The sequence below is a fragment of the Ictalurus furcatus genome, chromosome 3 (genome assembly GCF_023375685.1).
Source record: "Ictalurus furcatus strain D&B chromosome 3, Billie_1.0, whole genome shotgun sequence".
NCBI classification, from domain to species: domain Eukaryota; kingdom Metazoa; phylum Chordata; class Actinopteri; order Siluriformes; family Ictaluridae; genus Ictalurus; species Ictalurus furcatus.
In genome coordinates, this window is record NC_071257.1 from 14120817 (window position 1) to 14137087 (window position 16271).

Consider the following 16271-nt stretch of genomic DNA (forward strand, 5'->3'; position numbering starts at 1 on the left):
TTAACAAAAAAGTTGTAACGCAAGTAATGTAATTTTACTGACATCAGTAACTGTAATCAAATTACATACATTTAAAATGTAATGCGTTACATTACCGCGTTATCAGAAAAAGTCATTAGATTACAGTTATACCCAACTCTGGTTACAGTTAATCTAAGGTTTACTAGCTTGCTAAAGAAATTGGATAATTGTTTTAATAACCCAGGTTAGTCTAATAACATGGTTGCCTTGGCGTTAGCTAGCTTGCTAGCAAACTTGCATAATAATTGTTCATTAGAAAAGTTATAAACCTAATGTTTGCTAGCTTGCTAGGGCTTTAACCGCATATATAATTAGCTTACTATTAGATGGCTTAATTAGTGAACTTAACTAGCTACTAGTCAAATAGTCAGGAGAGGTGACATTAGATAAACACATTACTTAGCTGGCTAACATTAGCAGATTAGTTGGCTTAGCTAATGCTGCCAATACTTTTAGAGGTGCACTGTGTTCTGTGTTCTATATACAGTATAATAGTATTACATTGATCCATGTACACACAGTCACAGACAATCAAGCAGTGTCATGAAATGAAATTTAATATTATAAACACTTTATTGCTCAAACCCTAAACTGCAAAAAAAAAAAAAAAGAAGAAACAAAAAGTTTTCCTCCATTCTCACCATTTCCCCTATTTTGTCTATTTTATTTTATTTATTTTTTTTTGGGGGGGGGGGGGGTGGTCTTCACGTGGATGTACATAGTTTTGTGCACATTTGGTGGACTGTAAATAGGAGCACCGTCAATAAAACACCTTTGCACAAAAGTACTATTGCGTCCTTGCCATTAATTTTCTTGTGTCGGATCAGTTTTCCATCACGCCTGGTCACAACCACATAAGAAAACTGACATGAATATAAACAAGTACAATATGTGAATAATCAGAAACACTCGATAAATAATGAAAGACTTTGGATGTTTCTTAAACTATTTGATTGATTTCATGCACATTATGATGTGCATAAAAACGCCAGTATAAATGATGTATAACCGTAACCCTAGAAAGACAGAAAAAAAAGACTGCTGTATCCCACCTTACTCGGGGCTGGGATGGGTGGAGCTCCAGGGGAAGGGAGCGTCCCTACAGGGGAGGGGATAACAGGAGCAGCCAGTGGGGTTTGAGCAGGTGTGCTGGGTTCACTGCTGCTCATCTCACCAGCCGATGCTGATCCAGAGCCCACCTTTACTCCGACACCCGCCCGAGCCTGACACACACACAGAAAGAACACACAACTATCATATGGTGCTGTCACCATAGTTTACTATCTCAGTATAAATATGTGACCAAAAATTATGGCCCATGTTTCTCAAAAATAAATGGTGAAAAATGCTCTATGGATATCTATATGAGGTTTCAAATAATAAATCAACTCAGCACTGAATCTTAGTTTACCTAGGTTAATAAAAACAGAAAATCATTTTAGCTTCTACAAACACCTAACTTGGAATAAGTGATAAACCTTTCATTGAAAATTTATGTTTAAACCACACATGTCTCACACACACACACAAAACAGTGAGTACTCAACAAAAAGCTTCACTCATCCCACAAGAGTCCAATTACATGTGAGAAAAAGCACACTTTCTCTCTTTATCATAACATGTTCAACTCACACGAATGGATTAGTTTCAATCTTTCAATTCAAACTCACCTTTGGCCTCCTGACCGTAGTCTGAGGAGCAAGCACAAGTGCGTGTGCACACACACACACACACACACACACACACCAGAAAACACATGCACACACACAACACAATTGAGAAGTTAGGAAGAGAATTGAAGACAGAATACAGGTGTCAGGATTAGTGAAAAAGACAAGAAGCAGGTTGTGCATGTGTGTTTGTGTATTTTCTTTAAATAACAGTTCTATCATGAACACACACACATTTGTCAAGAACACTTTTGGAACGCAGTCACAACTCTAATTTTATTCTCTAATTAGGAAAATCAGCACAGCCGACTGGCACCACCAACGTCAAAAACAACACACACACACACACACAAACACACACAAACACACACAAGCCTTTTCACAACAGAACTGTTACACTGAGGACACCACAGTTCCTGTACAAACAAAACTCCTCTGTACTTAACTACAAACACACACACACACACACACAGTTATAGTTAACAATAAAATCAATTCATGGAACTCACATATCTTATTTTTTAAAAAAGGCTAAACAATCATCATAATAAAATGGTATTATAAATAATATTAGTCTTACTTGTCTTATAACTTTAATCATAATAATCATTAGTTTTATAACAATCATAATCATGTGACGAATCCTAAACACAATGCCATTCACAAGTGAAGCCTTTTACTCGTATTGCTGTACTAAACAACTTGATCTGCACTTACTCATTCACTCACACCCCCCCAACCCCTAGAACTGCGCTCGCACACACACGCGCACACGCACACACATACACACACACACACACACACACACACACACACCCTTTCTTAATAATACAGATAAAGAAAAGCACAAGAATATGGCATTAAAGCAGATCAGATGCTGTGTACCTTACGAGGAGCAGGCGTCTGTCTCATCATATTGGCGAGTGAAGAGGACAAACACACAAAATACACACACACACACACACACACGGGCAAAAAGAGAGTAGAAAGGCAGAAAAGGGTTTCAGTCACATTAAAAGAGAGACAGACAGAGGAAAGCAGGCCAAACCTGTAGCAAAGCCACAAACACACAGTAGCAGCTAAGCTGGGTCCAGACACACACACACACAAACACACACACAAAAACACACACACAAACACACAAAAACGGTGCTGCAGGTAGTCAGAACTGCTAAATCCTTTTCCCTCTCCGTTTGCCGCAATATCTAAATCCTTGATTTTTCACCAGGAGTCACAGCCTCATACTCGACTCATCTCTCTGATTACAGCACTGTCATCTTTCTGCAGAGCAGCCATCGCTCTCTCCCTCAGCATCCATCTCTCTCTCTTCCTCGCCTCTCCCTTAGTCTCCTCCTCTCTCCCTCCCTCTCTAGTTGCTCTTTTGTGCCTACAGCTGCCTCAGAAGCACATTACATCACAAGCCTCCCACCCTCCTGACTGTTAGCCTCAGACAAGAACAAGAGAGAGGGGGGGGGGGAGAGAGAGAGAAAAGAGCGGGTGAGGGGAATAGGGAACTGATGGAAGTCTGCCCTGTATCCTAGCAACATTTCACCCGTATCTCCCTATGGGTTAATTACATTAGGCTTTACAAAACAATGGGGCAAGATCATATACATTGTACATGCCTGGTGTACATAGAGGCCACAATTTTGGATTCACTTTTTACCAATGTTCTGTGATCCTAATGCATTACTTTTATGTCTCTGTTCTAAATATATTAGCGTAGTTAGTGTGAGGAGATGCAGCAGCATCCAAATATCGATTCAACAGAGAGTGAAAGAAGGGAAGAGAAGAGCACAGATTGATAGATCAGATTACAGCGCTGCAGAACGATGGTGTGAGGATTAGATGGAGAAGCTAGGAAGAGTGGAGAAATAAAGTTTTATTCCACAACTTTGTGTGTCTGTTCACTTCATTCTGAAATCACTCTCTCAGTCTGCTGAGACTTTTGTACCACATACTACGCCACTTCATACACAAATAACTTACAGTGCAGTTGATACCAGTGACCGTGTTGGTCGGTTTCTGTACTTCAGTTCATTGGATTTGAAATTAAACTGTGACTATGGTTATCTGCAACTGTCATCTTTACTTTGGACAAAATAAAACCACTTCATATACATCAACTTGCCATTTCCAAGAGCAATTATATTTTACATTAGGGAAATAAGTATTAAATGTGCCAAAAAAAATTTCAGTAAATATATTTCCAATCAGGTTATTCACATGAAATTTTCACCAGACATCAGTATTAACTCAAGAAGTCCGGAAATATAAAGAACTCTCAACATTAAAGTCCATAAATAAAGTTATGTGTAATAAAGTGGAATGACACAGGAAAAAAGTATTGAACACACTAAGAAAAAGCAGTTCTCCAAGGCAACGTAAGGCAAGGAACCAGCTGAAACCCATAAGTAGTTAGAAAGTAATTGTACCTCCTTTCTGTGCAAATTAATATCAGTTGGGTTAGTAAATTGATGGTCTATAAAAAGGCTTTTCATTAGCAAGGTGTCACACAAGAAACATCTTATGATGGGTAAAAGCAAAGAGCTCTCCCAAGACCTTCACAGCCTTATTGTTGCAAAACATATTGATGGAATCGGATACAAACATATTTCAAAACTTCTGAATCCTCCAGTATGCACCACTGGGGCCATTATCCGCAGAAGGAAGCAACATCACTCTGTCATCAACCGGCCACGCACAGGAGCTCCTCACAAGATTTCTGACCAGGGATTCTGAAGAATAGTCAGAAGAGTAGCCCAAGAGCCAAGGACCACTCAGAAAGAGCTCCAGAAACACTTGGAGTCAGCAGGTGCCATCGTCACAGAGAAAACAATAGGCAGTGAACTCCACTGCTCACTAAAGAAAATTAATCCGTTACTAAAGAAAAGGCATGTCGAAGCTCGTTTAAAGTTTTCTACAACTCATTTGGACAAGCCTATGAAATACTGGGAGAGTGTAGTCTGGTCAGACGAGAGCAAAATTGAACTTTTTGGTTGTCATACTACACACCATGTTTGGAGAAGAAATGGCACTGCACATCACCTTAAAAAACACTTCACCAACAGTGAAGTTTGGAGGTGGAAGCATCATGGTGTAGAGCTGTTTTTCATCACACGGTACTGTCAGACTTCATATAATTGAAGGAGTGATGAATGGAGCCCTTTCTTCTCCACTAAGTATTAAATAAATTTCAGTTAGCGTGTTCAATACTTTTTTCCTGTGTCATTCCGCTTTATTACACATAACTTCATTTATGAACTTTAATGTTTGGATTTCTTTATATGCGTTGATTTCTTGAGTTAATACCAAACTCTGGTGACAATTTCATGTGAATAACCTCAATGGAAATATAGTTACTGAAAAAAGTGTTGACACGTTAAATACTTAGTTCCCCCGTGTTGATGTTCATGTTGATGATACTTATGTAGTATCATCAACATAATCTTAAATCAAGTAATTATGTTTAGGTTTTTGGTTACCCACAGACATCAGCAGAATTTGAGTGTCTTGCACGAAAAACAAATTCTGCAGAGGCACTGTCAGCCTTTTTCAGTTCCTACTTGTTTCAGTAAGTCAGATACACAGTAGAGTTCAGGCCAAGTGATTGACTCAGCTGGTTAAGAGCATTCCATTTTTTGCATTAAAGACATGTCATACTATTACACTATATGCCACTTGTGTGATGGGAAAGGTTATTCTTCATCCGATCTGTCTGTAAAAATTGTTCGAGAACTTCACAATTCATTGCGTGACCCTCCAAGTGTAAATGCCAGATCCAATCTGTAAATGCAATCAGACCACCCAATTTTCCAAGAAGACTTAGTTGCCTAAAATGTGACTATGTATAAAAAGGGCTATAATTCCTACAAATTGTATGTAACATTATCAAATATAATCTGACATTCTGTACTTTGACCACATAGGAAGAGTTTTTATTTCAAATCCAATGTGATGGAGTATAGAGACAAAATAAAAATGCTTTGACACTGTGTACTGCGTACTTACAAACTGTACTGTGGTGTTTATAATGTACAATGTATATAGGTTTGGTGATCATATCAGATGTCTATATATTAAAATGGCTTTATAATGTTGGATATTCAGAATTCTCAACAAAAAAAGGGGGAAAAAAGGTCAAATGCACTGGCTTGTTTATGACTTCCATAAATGTATGCATTATGTATATGGGTATGAGATCAATGAAAAATTAATGAATAGTATTTACTGCTATACAAATAAAAAATGCTACAAAATATAAAAGAAATATATACTAGTTACTGCTATAACCTGTATGGCTAAAACATCAATATTCACATACCATGCACTCATGAAACAAAATAACAAAAGCCCAAGAGAGCTGCAATAGGAGCTGGCTCAAATATCACTGAAAGACCATGTCTGCTCATCCATTATTGTTGGAATAAAACTGTAAGTTTTTTGGGTTTTTTTTGTTTACATCTGAATCAACAATGTTGATATATGATAAATAATGGCTATATTTGAGGTATTATAAATAATGCTTTATGTTGCTTACTACTGTATCAGATGCTCTGTACTTCTTAACCCAAGAAAGAGATTATTTTAGCTCTGTTATGTCTATTTTAATACATACACTATTGTCTGGTACGGCACACAAGCAGCCTCTGGTCTAAAATGCCAAGTGAATGTTGATGTTAATAAGAAGGGGCTTTGCAGATGTGATTCTGAGAGCTCGATATTTCAGCAGTGACCTGTGGCACTCTGCGCCAGACTACAGGCTGAGCACTGTCATAAATTGCTTGAGACAGCATGAGCACTCAGAGGCCACATGCTAAGTGAGAAAAGGGCAGATGTTGGCTGAGAACTTGATTATTTATTTTAATTGTCCTTTATTCTTTTTTAATGATATTTAAAGTTGATTTAAAGTTTTAGTGAGGAACTCCTGTCTCTGCATACACAGGAGCTTCTACTGTATATAGATATGCTGAATGCTTATACACCTATGCAGCTTATCACAAACTCTTCCAACCAGAATGCAGGGGACCACCAAACAAGAACAGACTTACAAGGAGTACAAACACACACAGTTACACACAGTAACAGGGTTGGACAGCATGCAGCAGCTCTGGGTGGAGCGGTGGTGTGTGTAGGGTGGTCTACATTAAGGGAGGTTAGAAAAACATGCAGCACCTTTTTGGGTTTGACTCCTCGCTGCACGCTCAGAGGAATGAGGAAGAGGTGAGAGGTCAAAGGTCAATCAATCAGAGTCTTGTCAGAGGAAGTGTAATGCACACACACACATACCACACTGACTCTCTCTCTCTCTACAATATAAGCCCAATAGAGCGTACGTGAATGTTGAATTGGTTGAATTTGAGATGGAATACTCTAGAGATACTGACACCGTGCATAAAAATGAGCAATAATTAATAGAGAAACAACACATTCATTGAGTGATTGCTTAAACATGCTTAACATTAAACAACATAATTTTATTATTTTTGTAAAGTTATGCAATGGTTTTTCTTTTAAAAAAATAATAATAATAAAAAAGAAGCTTGTTTTAAGCATTTCTAGAATTATGATTTGGAGTGAATAACAGCACTGAGCCTCATCCTATAATGTCTAATAATTTTGGAAATGAGGATATAGTCACTTCCTAGGGTGTTCGACCCTGACCGGGATAAAGCAGATACTGAAGATGAATCAATGAATGCATGTCCAATATGATCAACTTTACAGTTCTTTGCCCCACGAGCTTCGTATCTGACCACCTTCTCCTGCCAGCATTTTCACATTTTAAGCTGCTTTATATTCTTAGATTTGTGCCTGTGGACTTCCCTCTTCAATTCACACCACACGTTTTTAATAGATTTCAAATGGCTATTATAAAACACTGATTTTGTGTTTCTGTAACCACACGATTCGTAAACAGGTGCATCTCAAAAAAATTTAATATCGTGGAAAAGTTCTTTTTTTTCCATAATTTAATTTAAAAAGTGGAACTTTCATATATTCTAGGTTCATTACACATACACTGAAATATTTCAAGCCCTTTTTGTATATGATTGGGGTTATGATTGGTATAAGATGCATTTGTAGCCAAGTATTAACTCCCTGAGGCTATAGGTGGTTTAAAGAAAGAAGTTTATTCATTTATGTATTTTTCTTAGAAAAGTAAGTAGTTTCTCTAATTGCTTTTGCACATTCTCTTGAAGGGTGCCAATAGTTCTTAAATTGAGTGTATGTGAGGTGAGAGGTAAATGATTGTTCATACATTCCAGTTTTTCTCATTTGCTTACATATGTTTCAGAAACAAAGTCATTGCTCCCAAATTCCCCAACATATATTTCAAAACTGTACACATTTTGCAAACCACGATACTGTATAATGTGAAATGCAGAATATAAACCTGAATTTCATCTAAAAAAGAAATATTCACAAGAAAATTCCACCCACACTCACCGTGTGAATTTCACACAACAAACCATGTTTTTCACACTACAATGATCAATTGAGAAGATATATATTACAGAGTGTATGCTGATGGGGTTGCTGTAGAGAATTATTTACTGATTTATTTCACATTTATTGTTTGTATGGTAAAAAAAAGTGAATGAATGAATGAATGAATGAACAGAAACCTTTAGGATGGCAGACAAATACAGTAAAAAACATCAGTCAATTTCTAAAGAAAACAATGCTGGACCTTTCCTTTAATTTCTTATTGGTCAGAGCATGTTGTGTTGCATGCACATGCAATGTGATAACATGCAAATTTTTGCTGACGACATGGTCAGTTTGTGTAAATATTTTTCATTTGTCTCCTTTTTAAAGAAAAAGTTTTTCTCCTCACACACAATATCTCTCCTCTAGCTCAATCTCCATACTATCTTCCTCATCTTCTATTTTCTCCAATCTTTCCAGTGAACAAACTTGGATTGCATAAAAAGAATGCATTATACTTTCTATTATACTATCTATATGGCACTTAGACCTCTGCATAAGTTCTTTTAAAAAAACAAAACAATTTAATGACTATCATTAAATTTGTGTTGGAGCACTCTGAGAAGTCTTTTGCAAAATAAATGGTGTGTATGGAGTGTGTTATGAAATGTGTTTAAAGCTTTGTGCCAGTGGCTATAGCAAAATAACTAAAGCCCATTATTGAGAAGTGTAAGCATTTATGGAAAACTGCAATAATGTTCACACTAATGAAGGCGTGTAATGCCTTGTAACAGGAACAAACATGTACAATGATAACTGAAAGTCAGTTGAATGAGAGATGAGGAATTCTTAAGAAGAACTATAACCCCCTCTGGTGGATACAAAAGGTAACTTTCTATGTAGCACATGAACACTAGAGCCCATTAGATCAAGACACCAGAAAGAATGATCAGGTAACGCTGAGCAATAGCACACATACAGTCCCCTCGGAAAGTATTGGAACGGTAAGGTCAATTATTTAGTTTTTGCTATACACCTTTGATGACAGACCACCCAATAGTTAAGGGAGCAAACGTATAGGAACAGATAGTCTGAAAGTACATTAAAGTAAATAACACTTAATATTTGGTTACATATCCCTTGCTTGCACTAACTGCATCAAACCGGCAACCTACTGACATCACCAAACTGTTGCATTCTTCTTTTGTGTTGCCTTTCCAGGCTTTTACTGCAGCTTCTTTCAGTTGTTGTTTGTTTTGAGGGGTTTCTCCCTTCAGTCTCATCTTCAGGAGATGGAATGCATGCTCAATTGGGTTAAGGTCTGGTGATTGACTTTCCAATCTAAAACCTTCCACTTTTTCCCCCTGATGAAGTCCTTTGTTGTGTTGGCAGTGTTTTTAGGTAATTGTCTCGCTACATGATGAAGTTTCTCATAATTAGATTGGATCCATTTCTCTGTAAATTGGCAGACATAACGTTTCTGCAGACTTCTGAATTAATTCTGCTTCTATCATCATGAGTTACATCATCAATAAATATTATTGAACCCATTCCAAGCCCAAGCCATGGCAACACCTCCACCATGCTTGACAAATGAGCTTGTATGTTTTGGATCATGAGCAGATATTTTCTTTCGCCACACTTTGGCCTTTCCATCACTTTGGTAGAGGATAATCTTCCAGAACTTTTGTTGTTCATCTCTGTACAGTTGCAATCAAAACGATTCAACCCCCATTGCAAATCTGGTTTATTGTCAAAATTTACAGAGTTTCAGCTGTTTGCAATGAACAAATCAAACAAAAGCAATTGAAATAGTTCAACACAACGAATGCTTCAAGTCATTTCCCCAAATTCAACTGAAAATGCAACTTAGAATGACTCAAAATTATTCAACCCATTCATGGCAAGCATCTTTAGTACTTAGTAGAGCATTATTTTGCTGTTATGACCTGCTGCAAACGAGATGCATAGCTTCTGGCAGCGTTCCTGAGGAATCTTAGTCCATTCCTCATCAGCAATGGCCTCCAGTTCAGTAATATTCTTGGGTTTGCGTGCTGCAAGTCTGTAAATTTTGAACATGAACCTGATTTGCAGTGGGGGTCGAATAATTTTGATTGCAACTGTATCTCTTTGCAAATTCCAATCTGGACTTCTGATTCTTACTGCTGATGAGTGGTTTGCATCTTGTGGTATGGCCTCTATATTTCTGCACATGAAATCTTCGTCAAACAATGGATTGTGCTACCTTCACCCATGCCCTGTGGAGGTTGTTGGTGATGTCAGTGAATATTGTTTTTGAGTATTTCTTCACAGCTCTCACAATGTTTCTTTCATCAAATGCTGTTGTTTTCCTTGGCTGACCTGTTCCATGTCTGGTTGCTAGTACACCACTGGTTTCTTTCTTTTTCAGAACATTCCAGATTGCTGTATTGGCTATGCCCAAAGCTTGTGCAATGGCTTTCATTTCCCCTCTTTTCTCAGCTTCAAAATGGCTTGCTTTTCTCCCATGGACAGCTCTCAGGTCTTCATGTTAGTTTATCCTTTTAACAACAAATGCAGTCTTCACATGTGAAACCCATGGCTCAAACCAAGAATATACATTCAGAGCTATTAATTGTTTAAACAATTCATCTAATAGGGCACACCTGGGCAACAAGAAACGCCTGTCAGATACATGTTCCAATACTTTTGATCACTTGAAAAATGATTAGGTTCAAACAAAAGGTGCCATGTTCTAAGCTGTTTAACACATCTGGATGCAAATATCAGGAAATCAGGAAATGAAAGCTGAAATTCAGATGTATCACCTCGGTTATTTTGAACTCAAACCCAAATGTCTTCTGTGTATAGAAAATACAAAAGTATTGGCCTTGCTTTTACAATACTTTTGAAGGGGACTGTATATTTATAACCCACATACATGCATACACACAAACAAAAAATTTTTGTAAGACATGGCACTCACCACTTTATTGGACTTGGGAGCTTCCAGAATCTCTGTGGACAAGGCAAGGTACATATGCGTAAAATCCAACAAGTCTGTAGCTGAGTATAACTGTATCTATGCACACATATGAAAAACAATCTGTATACGTATGAATGCCTGTAAAAAATAAGCTCACCCCGCTTAGGCACTTTAGATGTGACAGCATCAGGAGTGTCAGGTGAGGTTGTGTCTGCCCCATCCTCCACCAACTGGATCTACATTAGAATAACAGGATAAGGTGCATAGTTTGCAACTTCCATGTAAACTCATTCTTACAATTCCCATTGGCTTAGCATGTCAGTAATGTCAGCAATTTGTTTACCTGTGACTGCCGCACAAATATCCCATGGTTCTCAAGGCAGGTGAAGTAGCGCTTGCCTTGTACTGTGCCATCGTTCTTGCCTCTGGCCTCCTCTAGGATGACTCCCACCCATTTCCCCGAGGCGAAGAGTGTATTGCCAATGTAGGCCACGGTGCCACGATGACCCTTTCCAATGACCTCCACCACAGAGCCCACCTTCACTGGCCGTCCTCCTCCATCTGAACTCATCCTGCTGCTGCCACTGCTAGTGGTCTGTGAGACATGCAGGGAGAGAAAAAGAGAGACTATACAAATGGGGGCATATGAGGACAGGACAGGAGATGCTGTCTGTGTATAAAACTAAATCCCATTGCTCATACAATCCAAAATACATAATTTATATGACAAGTAAGACAGAGTGAAGCCTAATTAAATTGAAAAATCATTAGTAGCATCTGCACTTTGTAGTTTTTGTCTTTAATAATGTCTGATCTGTAAAATACTGCTCTGCCCACTGGAAGAGAAGAGAGAAGTAGTGTGAGTAGTACTAACCAGCAGAACAGTGCATAACTGATCGATCAAATTTTCAATTCAAATTTCAGTCCAAATTACCACTCAGACTGAACAAATCCTGCAGCTCCTCTACGTACACACACCCCAGAGAAAGTAGTCCAAATACCTGCATTCATTTCATAGCACACAGAGGCACAACTAGCAAGTACACAAATCTTCAGAGACATGCTCCATATTCATTCTCTGTTCAGTCAGATATTCTTTTTTTCATTGTGCCAAGAGTAAGAGCAAACAAGATTCAAACATTCAAAAACAACGTTCATTCTTTAAGAAAACTACAAGCTTTCAACAAGTCTCAGAGTGCATGCGTATGGATTATCATTTCACTCTGTTACAGTTTTTAATCAATTGATAATGACATCTTTGTATTCGCAAGCAAAACATACTAATAGATACTATACATCATCAACTGACAAGAGTGCAGGAACTAGGTTAATTACATTTCTTTCATGAATTCCTATATGGATATGCAAATTTCACAGTATCTTACTTGAGAATAACAGTTGCTAGATAGAAAGATGTTTAAACTATAAGCTCCTCAAGGAAAAGGACCAATGAGTTATGATGGTGACTCAGCAAATATGACTAAAAGGAGAAAGTGTGAACAGTTTTAATGACTAAGCAAGATGGTGCTTTCACTGCAGCTGCTACATAATTAAACATTATAACATAGGAGTACTATTTCATATATGTTTTATATATGTTTTGTTTAAGGGTCCATTGTGTGTGAGCTTGTGAGTCTTTGTATCACAGGCAAAAACATGGGCGTACATGCACTGTGGAACAGGCCTCACTGGGAGCAAATATTTGGTGTTTGTCTAGAATGATATATTTTGGAGCAAGCAACCCTGGCTTAGCATTACGTCTTTTTTACAGGTCTGCAGCATGGGTAAACTTTGTGTGTGTGTGTGTGTGTGTGCACTCTTTTATGTGATATGTGATCATCAACAATCCCACTGAGATGGTTCAGGAAACAGGAATAAATAAACACACACACACACATTCTCTTTTTTTATTGTATCCTGCTTAAGTCCATACCTTTAAGATACTTTAAAAACATCAAACTAAGCAGTTCTCTATTTCTCTATGCCATATATATGTTATATGGACATCATGCTGGTGAAATGTCAACTGCATGCAAGCTTTCGAGAAATAAATTAGTAATTAATTAATTATTATTTAAATCCAGGCTTGGAAATGGGATTAGAACATAGTTGTGCAGGTTGAAAATAGGCTGCATGACGGTTTATATACTGGGTTTGCTTAAAATAATATGCAGATAACCTAAAACATTTTCAACATTATTAAAATGTTTTTTGGTTTAAATTTTGATTAAAGACATAAAAGAAACAAATGAGTGACACACACACACACATATCCTAACTGAATTCTGAATTTAACACTAGATCCCAGGAATGATATCACTGGGTGACATCATCATGTGTCATTTCAGTACACTTCCGGTCATGCTATACTACTTAGGAGAGCACAATACCAATCTGATGTTACTCTTCTCCCCAAATACAGAACCATCACTATCCAATGTCTTTTGATATTACATAAAGACATGTCCTTCCTTATGGCGCATAGAAAATGAACAGACAGTAGGTTATTGTATTTGTGTTATTATTTACCTGTTTATCACTTACCCTGCTATAAGTGTACCTCTTCATTTGAGACATGCCGCTCCAGTGTTGCTGAAGACTCCCTGCCCTTTTCTAGATGCCAATATGTTTTCTACCTCTCTGTCTCCCTCTGTCACACTCCCTACCTCCCCTGTCTTCCATCACACATCACTCTGTCTCTTCTCTCCATCCCAATGATGGCTGGATGAAACTTGCTGTCTGCTCCAGGAGAAGGCCAGCACCACAGCTTGATGCTCACTGATGAGCAGGCATTCAGCGCATACCGTCTTGAAATCTAAATATGTGTGTATGGGAGCTGTCTAAGAGGTCTTGTCTATTAGGTTGAACAGTGCATATGGATGTATAGTGTGTATCCGGTGCTGGTGGGGGAGTGTGTGTGGAGAGCAATGCTACTGCGCTAGTGTCTGTGCTTTCTGTGAGAGAGCCAAAGAGCCAGTGCTGGGTCCTAAAGCCCTCCATTACGCAGAAGGTTACACAGTCTTATAAAAGCATACATGAAGCTACAACTAAGCACAAATGATTCAACAGAAATAAGCATTCACACATATGAGCATCTAAGCATCAACGCATACTCAAAGACATCCCTATAACAGAGTAATAGGACATTTATGTCAGCGCTTCAACAGCACTGCAGTTTAGAGTTAAGAGGACATGAGTATTCTGTCTATTAAAAATGGCCACTTAACAACTTAGTCACAGAATTAATATCAGTTTTATCATGAATAGTTTTCATTACATTGCAGTCATTGCCAAAATTTGGGAAGCAATACAACCAAGTGTATCGACTGTATGTAGGCTCAGTTATAACTAAGGTATAGCACAGTCATAAAACATATATAACACTACATTTCACATTTTTATCTCTCACTGCCACAACTCTTCTGCCTGCGTCACAAAAGTCCTAAAACTAGAGCCCAAGTTGTCACGTATTTATTCATTCGTATTCATTTTGGCAGCGGTACGATGCAAATACACAAATCCTAAAACATATCTCTAAGAAATTGCTACTAATATTGCATTCCTGTTGTACTGTGCTACAATAAGAGTTCATGCTTGCTTTTCATTCCATATGATCCATTCTTCTGAGATCTCAGTGCAGCTATTAGTCCCATAACCTAAACTGGACATGTAACCATGCTCTTTAATGCAGCTGGGATCATTTCACATCACCAAATAAATCACAGGGAAGTCAGTTCTTAGGCGTTCTTTTTTCCCATGCTGTTATCGTCAATGAGAGTGAATGTGTTCAATAGGAAAGGTCACTTTAAGGCAGCGAGCTGGAGGAAGGTGGCCTCCCTATTCAGCCTTTCTCTTCTGCTGCAGGCCTGCTTTAATGTGACGCAGCTCTTAACAAAAAGCCAAAGAGACACAGCAGTGTGCAACCTCAGCTGATGATGATGCCACAGACACACACACAAAAGGCTTAGCACACGTTATGAGTTAAAACTACAATGCAGCACTTACAGCTTTGCTTTCTATTTAAAGATTCTGCATAGACTGCAACTAGGAGCAGGTGAAACATAATCACTAATCACTGATTCATAGACTGATGGGACTCTCTACTGCTTTCTGTCTCATAACGTACCTAGTAACGTACGTAGTAACGTAGCAAAATTACACCATAGTTACCATTGTAGACATGTACATATGTGTAGTTACTAATGCATTAGTTACAGTTACATTTATATAGTGCTTTTCTAGACACTCAATGCTCTTTACATAGTATTGGAGAGGGGATCTTCTCAACCACCACTAGAGTGTAGGATCCACCTGGATGACGTGATGGCAGCCATAGTGCTCCAGAATGCCCACCACACACCAGCTATTAGTGGAGAGGAGAGATTGATATAGCCAATTCAGGGATGGGGATTATTACGGGGCCACGATAGAAAAGGCCAATGGTGGAATTTCGCCCCCAGGATATACCCCTACTCTTTTACTATAAGTGTCCAGGGATTTTTAATGACCACAGAGAGTCAGGAACTAGGTTTAACATCTCATCTGAAAGACAGTACTGTTTTTACTGTGCAGTGTCCCTGTCACTATAGTGGGGTATTAGGCCCCACAAAGAGCACATGGTGAGCACCCTCTGCTGGCCTCACTAACACCACTTCCAGCAGCAACATTAGTTTTCCCCAGGAGGTCTCCCATCCAGGTATTTCATCCAGGGATGAAAGTGGAGATGAAGAACTGGTGAGGTTCTTCTGTAAAAAGAACCTTTCTACTCAAAACAGAAAAGATAGGTCCTTACAGAGCATCACATGCTCATTACTGATTGGTTAAAGCACGCATCAGTCTAAGAGACCACGGAAAACAGAGAGCTGGAAGATGTTTGCAATAAGACTATGAGCCTAAATGAACACATTTATTTATGCATATTTTTATCAAGTGCATTCATATGATATGGTCAACTTTGCACAGAATTAAAATGAGCATGCGAATGCTGAAACCCCAAATAAAGGAAGCCAGATTAGTCAGATGAAAGAAATACACTCACTATAATAACAATCAACTTCGCATTACAGTCTTTTTGCTAGGCTAAAAACATAATGGTCTGAAAAAGTGCTAATTTTCTTCTTTGTGACAGTCATAGACAGTGTCCAATCAGCAATGAGCAATAAGGACGTAGCATTCCGTTTTCC

The 16271-nt window shown here is 38.2% G+C and overlaps 1 protein-coding gene across 1 annotated transcript in view; it reads right to left on the reverse strand.

The window, feature by feature from the left end:
- Positions 1 to 14190, reverse strand: part of dctn1b (dynactin 1b) — a 32730-nt gene extending 18540 nt beyond the window's left edge. Inside the window, exons 1-8 of the mRNA XM_053620876.1 lie at positions 13633 to 14190; positions 11432 to 11683; positions 11246 to 11324; positions 11089 to 11120; positions 6867 to 6887; positions 2577 to 2594; positions 1692 to 1712; positions 1074 to 1244 (exon numbers count right to left, since the gene is read on the reverse strand). Coding sequence (XP_053476851.1) covers positions 1074 to 1244; positions 1692 to 1712; positions 2577 to 2594; positions 6867 to 6887; positions 11089 to 11120; positions 11246 to 11324; positions 11432 to 11683; positions 13633 to 13665 — 627 coding nt within the window. The 5' untranslated portion in view covers positions 13666 to 14190. The remainder of the gene's footprint in view (positions 1 to 1073; positions 1245 to 1691; positions 1713 to 2576; positions 2595 to 6866; positions 6888 to 11088; positions 11121 to 11245; positions 11325 to 11431; positions 11684 to 13632) is intronic.
- Between the last annotated feature and the right edge of the window lie 2081 nt (positions 14191 to 16271).